At 39.5% G+C, this 12,172-nt stretch overlaps 1 protein-coding gene across 2 annotated transcripts in view; it reads right to left on the bottom strand.

The window, feature by feature from the left end:
* The window catches only part of FOCAD (focadhesin), a 143,553-nt gene that overhangs the window by 24,603 nt on the left and 106,778 nt on the right, over positions 1–12,172 (bottom strand). For both annotated transcript variants that reach the window (XM_072859913.1, XM_072859914.1), the window contains exons 24-29: positions 10,777–10,865; positions 8,549–8,590; positions 5,863–5,971; positions 5,242–5,358; positions 3,165–3,403; positions 1,399–1,488 (exon numbers count right to left, since the gene is read on the bottom strand). In XM_072859913.1, the coding sequence (XP_072716014.1) occupies positions 1,399–1,488; positions 3,165–3,403; positions 5,242–5,358; positions 5,863–5,971; positions 8,549–8,590; positions 10,777–10,865 (686 nt within the window). The remainder of the gene's footprint in view (positions 1–1,398; positions 1,489–3,164; positions 3,404–5,241; positions 5,359–5,862; positions 5,972–8,548; positions 8,591–10,776; positions 10,866–12,172) is intronic.

The following is a 12,172-nucleotide window of genomic DNA, read 5'->3' as shown; positions in this document are numbered from 1 at the left end:
ATGAGACATAACCTCAGCTGGTTAAATGAAATATATTTGCTTTACTCAGTATTCAACATGCCATCCACAGCTGTTAAATTAACAGCCTGGCTCTCCCAGATAAATAAGCCATGTGAGGCAGCTGCTCCCAGAGCTCACACTGTATTGTACACACATACACATTCCAGTAACAGGCTCCAAGGCAGAAGCAGCTACACTTCATTAAACACCTTGGCAACTGCCCAAGAGCACCAAGGAAGGACTTTCAAAAACACCTTTCATAAATGAACATGTGCAGGTAAGATGAGCAACCCTGCTCCTAGAACTGCTGGTATCTTCCCACTGCCTGTAAGCAAGACTGTGTGGTTCTCTACACATGCCCAAGGTTTTTACTCGTGGGTGGGCAGGGATTAGCAGTGGTGGTCATTGCTTCTTTTCACCTCACATCAGGGACCGTATGGAAAAAACTCCGTGTGTGTGTTAGATATATGCATATATGCATACACTTATATATGTTCATATATAAAGTATTCTATATATACATATATTTATGGACACACTCACTTAGAAGAGATGGTACAGCAGGAACATCCTGAAATTCAACAAGCACCAACTCACAGTCCTGCACCTGGCAACAGACAGACTGGGACCAGAGGGGCTGGGCACCAGCTCTGGGGGACAGCCTTGGGCACTGGTGGGCAGCAAGCTGAGCTGGGGCCAGACATGCACCCAGGCAGCAGTGAGGGCCAGCATGCATGGGCAGCATGAGCAGGACACAGCCATGACAGCCAGGGGAAGGATCACCCCTCTACTCTGTCCTCACCAACACACCTGGAATACTGCTCTGAATGCAGGAAAGACACCAACAAAACTGGAACAAGTTCATGGGAGGCTACTGAGGCAGTGAGGCTGGAGCCCTTGCCCTGAGAGCAGAGGCTGTGGGACCACAGGTGTTTCATCTGTGAGAAGGGATGGCTATGGGGGTACCCAACAGCATCTCCGGCACTGACAGAAAAGGACTGAGGAGATGTAGCTGGGCTTTTGCATGGTGGGAGGCTGAGAGGCAGCAGGCACAACCTGAAACATCAGATGTTCACACAGAGATGAGGACAGCCTAAAAGTGGAGACAGGGCCCAGAGATGTTGTGCTGTCTCCAGTCTTGGGGGTTTCAAAGCCTGACTGTAAAGCCTTGGGCAATGGAGTCCAAGTCCATGACTGAATCTGTCTGGGGAGGGATGTGGACCTCCGAAGGTCCTTGCCAGCCTGCACAAGTTGGTGATTATATGGACGTACTCAGAACACGCTGTCTCCTTATCCTATCCTTACACTCTTCTGTATAGAATTAAGGAATAAAGGCATGAATTAAAAAGGTGGAGCTCAAAATAAAACAAAGTATCAGCAGTAATGAAGAAAACTCACTTGTACTCCAGACTGGTGTCAAAGCAGCAGTCTTCCAGTACATCCAGGGACTTCATTAGAACTAAGTTCATCTGTTGACCAGGTACATCACTACAAAAACAAAACAAAACAGAAACAACAAAAAAAAATCCAAAACACAGCTCTGCTCTTTAAATCATATAGGCTATTAAACCTCCTTCTAAGACTGGATGTCCCAGTAAATAGAATTCTTTTCTTGCTGTAACAGGTTCTCATACTAGTCTGTAAGCAGTAACTATATGACTGGTCATTTCTGCCACATTCATATAAACATACTTATATACAAATAATAAGAACATATTCAGACCTTAACTGGCAACCATTATTGCTACAACACCCAGAAAGAAACCCAGCACCCAGGATTTGTAAAACATGCCTGATAGTAGGAGGATACTGATTGAACATGGTCTCATGTTCAGCTATTTATAAGCTGAAAATTCATGACATTTTAAGATATTAGCACCATAAATCTCTCTCGCCATCTCTTTGCCTAAGTTATTAATAAAAAAGGAAGCATTTACATCTCACTTGAAAGACGACATAGGGACTCCCCTCTTACAAAACATGTACATGGTTTTCTTAATGAACAGGACATCTTCAATGCAAACTAACTGTATGATTTGATATTAGCTATAGCTACATCCCTACAAGTTTTGCTGTTATTCCAAGTCAATTCTTGGAAGAATGTGTGAGATTAAGCTTTGAAATTATGCAGGGCACTAGAAGAGTAAAAACTGATATAGTCCATAAGAAATTTCTAGATAAATTTATTAATTTCAACACCCCTTGCCAAACAAACAAAAAACCCCCAAAACCCAAAATAAAGATTCACATACTCCAAAATAGCAAAGCTGATCTAATGTCATTCTCTTTAAGAGCTTTTTAACGTTTGTGTGTAGCTCAGTTGTCACCACTGACTAATCATCCAGAGACAGTCCATCCCCAAATTATGAGGCTGAGTCAGAGGTGGCAAGGCATCAAGACACCAAAACACGAAGATTAGAATGGAGCAATGCTGCACAGTTTTCTCACAAAGGCAGGTGCGTCGGAAACATTAGCTTCACAGAGCAAATTAACAACTGACAGCCAAATCTGTCTGATACCTGTGCTTGTGCACCAATTAAACATTTATTATGGGTATACAGGCAGACAGAATCCCTAGTAGTCAAGAAGCGGGAGGAGTATAAAGCCAAAGCTACTTCTTAAACTGAGGCCAACCCTTCTGTAAAGGAGGCATTTTCTACCAACTGCAGGAACTCTCTTTGCTGCCAACATAGCTGTAACAGCATGCCTTAAAGACACCCCATTACACTACTTCTGTTGTAGCTCCGTCCCCATATGTGTAACTCACATGATATAAGTGGACACTATCCAGTGTCCAGAGCACCACTTAGAAAGGAACCAATGAGAATTGTGAATTATTTTACAATTAAGTCTCCTACGGCAGGTAGTCGCCTTTACAAGTATACGTGTGGCTCTTCTAGCTGACTGCTTTGCAGATGTACTGTAGGATATTATGAAAATGAATCATTCATCCTGAAAGAATGGCAAAATATCCAGGATAGAACGTGGGGTGAGTGGGTGGTGAAGACTCATAATAAAAGACACTTTTCGAGAAATGTTGCAAAGCCCCTCAAGAATCATTTGCCTATGATTTGTAAATACTTTAACTCCAAAGAACTTAAGGCCACATGCAGGAAAAAGAAGAAAGTTATTTGCACACCTACATTACATATGGTAATCCTTACCTGACTTTTTCTTCATACAAACGTGAGATAAACATCCCCAAACCAAGGCCCATGTGGATTTGAACAGCTTGAGACTCATCAGCATTTGGTTTCCCAGGTAACCTGTCAGTCAGCATATTCAGGACCTCCTCAACCTTCTCCTTGCATGATACAATGAAAACTGGCACCAGGAGAGACAAAGCAGTGGCTGCACAGGAACGAGCTATAATACTAGCAGTATTTTCACCCGAATAAGATTTCTAGAAAAACATAAAAAAAGAATTTTTTTTTCCTTTCCTCTTGGGGGAGGGAAATAAAATTCCTTTCCAGGTAGTAACACTCAGCACTTTAGGAATTTAAAATAAATACCTATACAGCAAACAGCAACACAGATGTATTGCAATCTGGCAATAAACAGTATTTCATGGAATTGCCTATGGTAACTTTTCCATTTGCCTTACCTTGTAAACAGCTTAAAACTAGGGTAATTCAGAATACAATTTCTAAGTGTAAATAAGATTGTTAAATATGAAACTGTAAACAAAGGATAAGACAGGATGCAACCAGAATTTAACAGCTAGTCTGCATGTAAATACACTGGCCTATTTTAGTTTTCACCTTCCTTGTTAAAATATCCAGCAGCGTGATCAGACGGACAAACAGAAACCAGCCATGATGCTAATCTATTTCTGTAATTATAACACACCAAGAATTTAGTGAGTTGAAAAAAGCATCACACCGAAGGTGACAAAATAGCATGAGATTTCGCAAGATAACCAGCAGAGAAGCTTTCTAGAAGGAAGATCCCCTACAAAGGTTTTTAATTCCTTTCCATTTTGAAAGGTAAAACCCAGCTTCCTTTACTTACGAAGCAATGGACTGATTGTAAGTCATAGCCTAATGTATATTTATTCACTTACATGTGCAACTCTGAAAAGAAAAAAAATCCCATCAGGATGCAAGGCACTCTGCAAGACAGTGATTTCTATTGTGTGCTTTAGAATTTTACAAGCATAAGATTTTTTTTAATTCTTTTTTTTTTTAAAACAGAGTGGATTTTAGAAATGAAACATTGTTACATTGTTCCATCTCAAAACCACCTTTTTTAAACAGCTTTATTTTCAAAGGCAGGAGTCACAGAACAATTCAGCAAGAACTGCTAGTGCCAACCAAGTAGTTGAACCTCCTTACATCCAACCAGTCTAGCGTTTATTTAACACTACATTTTATTTGGTGATCTATGTCCCCTATCAGTGATGACAGGGGTCACATGCCAGAGCTGACTCAGGTCCATCAGTAATTTTCAGCTTTTTGATGCGAACATCTCACTACTGGACTAAACATAGTTCATGAATGCAGTTAATGAAGTTCCAGTTAGAAAACATAATAATACATCAGCAGGTTGGTATTTGGCCTTGTAGGACCCACGTTCCCTTCTGCATCCATGACACAAAGATCTCCAACCTGGTTGTTTTGACCACAGATAGTCAAGAGTTAGCAATACCTATTCCTTAAGGTCTATAGTAAGCTTTCAGTCCATCTCCAGGTCCTACTTAAGAACTGCCTGATACCTATATGGCTTGAGAATTTCAGGCTGGTTATCACACTGCAAGCACGTATGATACAACTTCTCCTAGCCTTCAGGGTTTCAAGAGATACTGTAAAATAAGAATCACTGGCTCCATAACTATTAGATTTTGAGAAAGTATGCACTTCAGAGCCCTAAGGAATAGTGTCAGAATCACTCAGGAGTTTGATAGTGTGGTCTGAGGAGAGTCTGTTCATGTTAGAAGGTTTTGTTTTGTACATACATGCAGAATATTCTAGGTTTTGAAGGTTTTTTTTGTTTTTAAAATTTCCTTCATTCATGTACCCTCACATGTGGTTTTTACTATTTTGGTAGTAAAGACAAACACTCAAGGCAAACCCAAACATAAGCAGAAAACACAACGAAAGAAAAAAGAACAAAAGCAAGGGAAGTTTTGATTCTCCCGTATTAAAACTACTACAGGGCAAACAGAACCATGTAAATCCACGCTAAGAACTCCAGGTATGAAATACAGATATATTCTCTTGCCTTTAACACCACAACACATACCTGGTAGAACCATGGGAAGACTTGACCTTTAGGGTGATAGCGGCTATTCACAATACTAAAGAGGGTCTCTGTGACCATAGAAATCCAGTGTTTTGTGGGAAGAAAATCAGGTTCAGTCTGCAAAAATCAAACCCAAATATTTATTGTTGTTATTTTTCTTAAATCAGGTCCTACCTGAATGAAGCTCAGCAGCTGATGTTCCAGCTATGATCCATCAGGAATGAGATTATTTTGTCATTCTTACGTACAGTCAGTAGCATGATTTACTTGCCAATGCTGACCCTCCAGACACTACTTTTGATCAGGTACTATTCAGTGAACACAGAAATGATGAGAAAAGAGGCTGTCTGGATTTCAGTGTCCATTAGACCTCTATCTCATCTGTCAAAACCAACAAATAAATGTTAGTCATTATGTTTCTTGTGAGAAGGCGCCTACACACTCTGACTGCTTTTGTATAAATCACACACCAGCTACAAGACGGCATTCACTGAGCAGGGTGAAATTTGAACTTCAAAATGTGAAGTACTTCACATCCACTTAGCAGCCCCCAGACACCTGGTCATATTGCTTCATTATATTCCACTAAGAGTAAAGAATCTCTTTCCCAGATTGACTCACCTCAGGCATCCCTTCAGTGTCTGAGGAAAGGCTGCTTTCATACTTGGCTACAGCAACTGCAAGACCAGTTAACGCAAAAATAGAGTTTCCTTTCACCACTGGGCTGTCTCTGGACAGAAAAAGGCAAACAGTTAAGCGTAATAGAGATGCAGGCAACAAAACATGTATCTGAATGCAGGAGAGTTATGGTACAGGTGGTCCAGGAGGGAAGGCCTTTGCACATAGCAACTTTATTGGGCTGTCTTCTATCTCAGCAAGTCTATGGCATTTCATCTTCAGGAATTAGAGAAAGAATGGGGGAGAGAAGTGTTTTAGTCTTTTTTCTTGTTTGTCTTTTATATAAAACCTAGTACACACACAGTTGTATAAAAATAGAAGCTTGCTTCTGCTATAATGAGAACTGCCACCCTGTAGAGCAATTAGCACTCACAGAAATGCATCAGTTGGTCTTAGCTAGTACCATCTCTACACAGGACAACACAAAAAGCTCTTCAAACAAAGAATGCTAGACAGGCAGGTGCCACTTCACTGCAACAGCATCTGTTCAGGAGATTTAGCAGAACAGCCATCACTGAAATCTCAGCTTAAAAAAAAAGCTTTTAATTACTCCCCTATGCTATGAAAACATTAACATCATGGAAAATTACAGGTTTCAAAAAGTACTAACTTCTACCACAGTGCAAACCTTTACTTTTAAGAAACTCAAGAAAAAAAATCTGCAACCTATAAATAAGAGAGAGAATATAACTGTGTTCAGTTTCATGAAAAAAAATCTGCAACCTATAAATAAGAGAGAGAATATAACTGTGTTCAGTTTCATGAAAAGATAGATGTTGATATCCCAGTCATTCCCAGAAAAACATATTGCAATATAATCCTGCTGGAACTCTCTCAGTTGTTTTACAATACCAGCTGAACAATACAACTGTACTAGATCACTTACAGTCTTACACTAGACCAATACACAATGTACTTACACTTTTTGCATCAGTCTTCCATTTCTAAAAACTTCCTCAACTGTTGCTGTAAAAATACACCTATGCTGCAAATGTAGGTATTTGTTCCAGATTCAAAGGTCTCATTTTCACAATAAAAATATGTTCTGGATTTCTGGTTTGCTTTTTAAAGTAAGACACACAGGTCTTAGTGGAATGTCATTGACGTCTCCGGTTTGGAACACTGAAACTATTTCCTTTCAGGTAAGAGATACCTACAAATAATTACAACTAGGTGCCTAGTTAAATTCTTTGAAATCTTCCCGTATCTCTTGCCTTAAATAATTTTCTAATCTATGTATAGAACCTTTGTTGTTGTTGATCATCAACTTCTAAAAGGTTACATTTCATGATGTACCTCAAACAGAGAGAAAATTCTAAATCTACACACTCGTGAAAGCTGGATGATTTAAATTTAATGAAGGTAAAAATAATCATCCTAACAAGCCGCAGGAGGAAAAAGAGCAGTGTCTTACTCTTTATAGAAAATATGGGGAAAAAAACCCAGTATTTTCTTAAAAGAAAGTCAGTAAACACAAGAAGTTCTAGGGATGTGATCTACGCACAGGAAATCCTGCTGTTACCTAAAGAAAATTCACCACTCCCTCCCAAATTAGGCAATACTTCTACCTCAACTAGTTTTGCTAATGAACTTCTATAACTAAAATAACTTTAATTCTGAGACACAGAATATGATATATCTAAAGTTTATTATTTTGTTCCTCCTTTATTTATCTCTTTCTACTACCTTACCTTAACACAGGTTATTTATTGAGTAGCTAAAATAGCAAACAGATCTTCCAATTTCATCCCTCTTTGAATGGTTCCTTCAAGATGGACTGACACGTACAGAAATGAAGCAGCTGGGAATACTTTAAATATCTGAACAATAAGTTTAAAAAGTTCAAACCTTTATGGGTTTGGGTCTTAATTAAAATCTCCAGAACTCTCAGCTCACAAAAGTATTTCAAACTAGTCTTTTATACATTTACAAGAATAGCAATGTTGAAACGGTCTGGGAGATTTCACCGTAATTCTTTCACTGATGACATCTTTATGATTTAAGATTTTCTAAGTACTTGTTCTTATAAGGATTCACTGTTTCTGATGCTTTTGCTTAACCTGGGGCAAGTGGCCAATTTCAGTTTAACCAAGGGCAAAACATAACAGGAAACTAGCTGCCAGTGGAGAGCGAAAGGAATAAGTCAAACCACTTTAGCAGCCTATGAAGGAAGGTTAAGATACTTATTGCTGCCTGAAAGCCATGTTCTAATTCTAATAACAAATGAACAAGACTGTCACAATCTGAAAACATGTAATTTCCTGCCTCTGGGGGCATCTGGGCACAAGACAGACACCTTAACAGAAAGTGGGACAGTTTTGAAGAGCCCATACTCCACTAAAGACCAGCCAACTTCTAGATAAATGAAGCTACTTGAGGCAAACAGTCTGCCAGTTAAAAAAATAACAGACTAATAGTGCATATAGCACTATCCAGGCTTTACTCAAAACATTAGGCACGAGCCTTTCTAATAGACACAGTCAGTGCTAAAAATCTCAAAGCACAAGGTGGGGAAGAGTTTCTTTCCTGAACAACAGTCATGTGAAATTAGCAGAAAACCAACTGCAGAAATATCATCTTACATCTTCTGCCAACTCATTCTCATCTGTAATAAATTAGCAGTTCTTACTTGGAAGCACCTTTGATGACATCGGTCAACATATCTCTGACCCTGCAACAGAAACAGAAAGAATTTACACCACATTCATTATACCATAGCATTTACTCAGCTAATTTCCCCTTATGCCTCATACATGTCCGTTCTAGGTTAACAATTATCTCATCTAGCTATCAGAATACTTAGCACAAATTAATCACAAGCACTAAAACTGTAAAAGTGCTTACGTACCACCCAACATTTCTTCGTGCTTATGTGTACTACCAATATTTTACAAAGGGCTCTTATTTGACTTCATACCACTTTTTGTAAAATGCAGGCTCATGCAATAGCCATTATCTGTTCTTTGAGCTGTTACACATAAATTTCCAGATCACTGTGCTATGTCTTAGCATAATAAAATGAGAATGTTTTACAATGGACAACCATAACAATTTATCCAACACTTGCTATTCTCCTGGAAACCACTATGGGCAGTTATGCTATTAGGCAGTATAGTAACCTGAATCCATTTAAATTAAAGCCATAGGAGTAGTTAAAATTTCTTACACATTACTGTAGTTGATTTATAATAGGCTACTTGTCTATGTTATTTAGTTTTGCATTCATATCAAGACAGAAGCAGAGATGCAGTGAATCTTCTGTATTGCCAGGTTTGGGTGAGGAAAGAGATCCTCTATACTACAACATACAATACTATCCTGGCCATGACTGTCATCCTACAGAAAAAGATACATTCCAATCACAGTTCCACAACACGTGATTAGAAGACTAAAAATGTATGCCTCGTAAAGTAGGGCCATATGTTATAAGACCGAGTTATACAGTCATGCTTTAAAAGAAACCTACTCAGGCTTTCTGTCATAACCACACTGGTTTTGCATGCAGCTTCAAACCCACGTACACTAGAAACACTTAAACCAACTTGGCAAATACCAATGCAAAATTGCACAGTACTTATACAATAAAGCATTAACACTAAAGTTTATATTAAGCTGTCCACAATCAGGTTAAATCCAGTGGGGAACACAAATGCTTAATTGATACTGAAGTTAGAGCCCTGAAGCATCAAGCAATTAAGGGGGAACAGGAAAAGACATGAAAGCTAATACCAGGCTCCCAGTTCACTTATTGTTTTGATTTCTCTAAAGGGAATTCTGTTCATTTTTGACATAGCTTACATTAACACTGTTTAGGAATTACAGAGCAGAAATTGGTTCAGGAGAAATCTACAAAAGCAGCATTGCTATAGGCATTCTTCTCACCTGGAAAATGTTTTCTCTTTATACCGTATCAAGAAAGGGATCAGGCAGCGGAACAACAGAAAACTGTAGAATTTCTTCTACAGTTTATAGAATGATAGCCACATCATTCTGGATCTTACTATGAAACCCTCTAATCTACACTTACATGGAATAAAACAACAGACACAAATTTTGCATTCCTGTTGAGTGGGACTTAGTAACACCTTTTTGATTGAAACGGGCAAAGGGCATTTTGCTTTTGTTTGTGCATACTTTGTTCCCAATGCACTTATGAACAAGCACAGAAACAGATATTTATACTGTCCATGGATACGTAGTTATTCCTCTCTATGAAGCCTCCCACTTCCCACCTTGTCCCCTTGGTCATGCACATACATGGCTAAATCCTGACAGACACTCCTCAGCTGACTGAAACAGAAGTAGTTGAGGATATGGATCAGGGTGTGCTTCATGTGCTTGGTAAGGAAGGGGTAAGAAAACCACTTGGTAAGAAAACAACATCCTCAGGCTCAACATTGCCAACTGACCATACGAACTGAGGTGTGTCTCAGTTCACTACGACATACATCATACCATGGCTTACATTTCTTTTATCAAGCCATTTTCAGTGAGACAGCTCACTTAGTCTCTACAAGTAAGTTTTGCTCTTTGCATAATCCTTCTGCTTTAACATGACACAAAACAAATACAGTTTTCCATTCCTTCCAGTTGCTCACACTACGAAGTTTCAGACACTGTAGAAAGGAAGGTACCTGTGAACCCATGCATATAGGAATCCTTACAGAGAGTTACCCAGTAGCCTCCTTCTTCACGCCCCTCACCCTGCCTTGGTCATTGTGTCTGGTGGTTTTTTTTTTTTTCATTAGTGCTCATACAGCCTTTAAACTTGCAAAACTAAAGGCTTTGAAGTCTTCCCCTCCTCTGCCCCCTCACTTGCCATTACAAGCAATCAGGAGCAGACAGGCACTTCCTTACCAGAGCCAGGCTGTAAATTGTTTGTACTGCACCTCTTCAGGATCCTCTTTTCCATGTTTTAACTGCATCTCCAGCTCTGCCTGCCTCCCCTGCAGAATTACAGAATAAGTCAGAAGTGGACCTTACATGGCCAATCACCATAAGATTTCTTCAGAGAACACTGAGGTAATGAGTGTAGCCTTTCACTTGAGGGCTACTTCATAGGTGAACTTGACTGCTTTACATATGGGATCCAACTATAATACACAATTTATTAAGTAAAAGAATTCATGACTTTTTAGCCTGAGTGAGGAAAACAAGCTGCAGATGGCACAAACGGCCACAGATACTGAGACATCTCTCCTAGTCCACGCAAAGAGACAAGTTCCCTTGGGACGCAGTACAACAAGCAGGGAATGAGATATAGAAGTCTGCTAGCTAAAACGGATTCTAACAGCAGAACATCACTTTCTTGATTCACTACTTAAAGCAGAATTCCTCATCCTTTTCCTTTCTATGACCTCAACCTCCCTGTGACCTCCTACAACAGTTCTTTCTGTACCTTAAAGGAGATTATATGGATTCTGGCCTCTAACAATTGTTATCTAAACATATTAAGCAGCTTTGGTTTAATGTTCAGCCTCCAACAGTGAGACAACTACATCTCAACTTGTTTAGGTCATCAGTTACTGCACCTTAGTAGGTTCTTAAGCCTTAAGTAAAAAATATAGGCACATAAGCTGTGTTTTTCAGGTATTGAATGCTTGTAGTTTGGGTGTGCATAAAAACCTGAGAAAACAAGAGAGTCAATCCTGTAAATCCAGATGTCACTCAAAAGGTGACTCTCCACAGAGATTAAAGGAGCATATACAACACTGACTAAAGAGAAGGCTGCATAAAAGCTATGCAAAAACCTATTGCAATTGCAATTTCCCCAAATACATAAACATCAGCTTAAGTTCTGTACCAAACCAAGACCTGTAGGATCATCATGATGAGGTTGATTTCAGTCTCAAAAACATGCTGAACGCACAAATTGGCAAAAGTGCTTAAGCATGTGAGTAGATGTTGTGGTTTATACACAGCTCCCCCCGCCCCCGGTGAGATGAGGTAGAGAATCGGAAGAGCAAAAGTAAGAAAACTCGTTGGTTGAGATACAAACAGTTTAATAATTGGGAAAAAAAAATTGTAATGAAAAGGAAAACAACAAGAGAGCGAGACAGGAACAAAACCCAGGGAAAAAACAAGTGATACAACTGCTCACCACCCCCTGACCAACACCCAGCCCATCCCTGAGCAGCGATTGCTGTCCCCCAGCCAACTCCCCCCAGTTTCTATACTGAGCATGACGCCATATGGTATGGAAAAGCCCTTTGGCCACTTTGGGTCAGCTGTCCTGGCTGTGCCCCCTCCCAGC

Source organism: Ciconia boyciana, chromosome 4 (assembly GCF_034638445.1).
Source record: "Ciconia boyciana chromosome 4, ASM3463844v1, whole genome shotgun sequence".
Classification (NCBI taxonomy): domain Eukaryota; kingdom Metazoa; phylum Chordata; class Aves; order Ciconiiformes; family Ciconiidae; genus Ciconia; species Ciconia boyciana.
The sequence above is the reverse complement of the archived record's forward strand: the minus strand, read 5'-3'. Positions and strand labels throughout refer to the sequence as shown.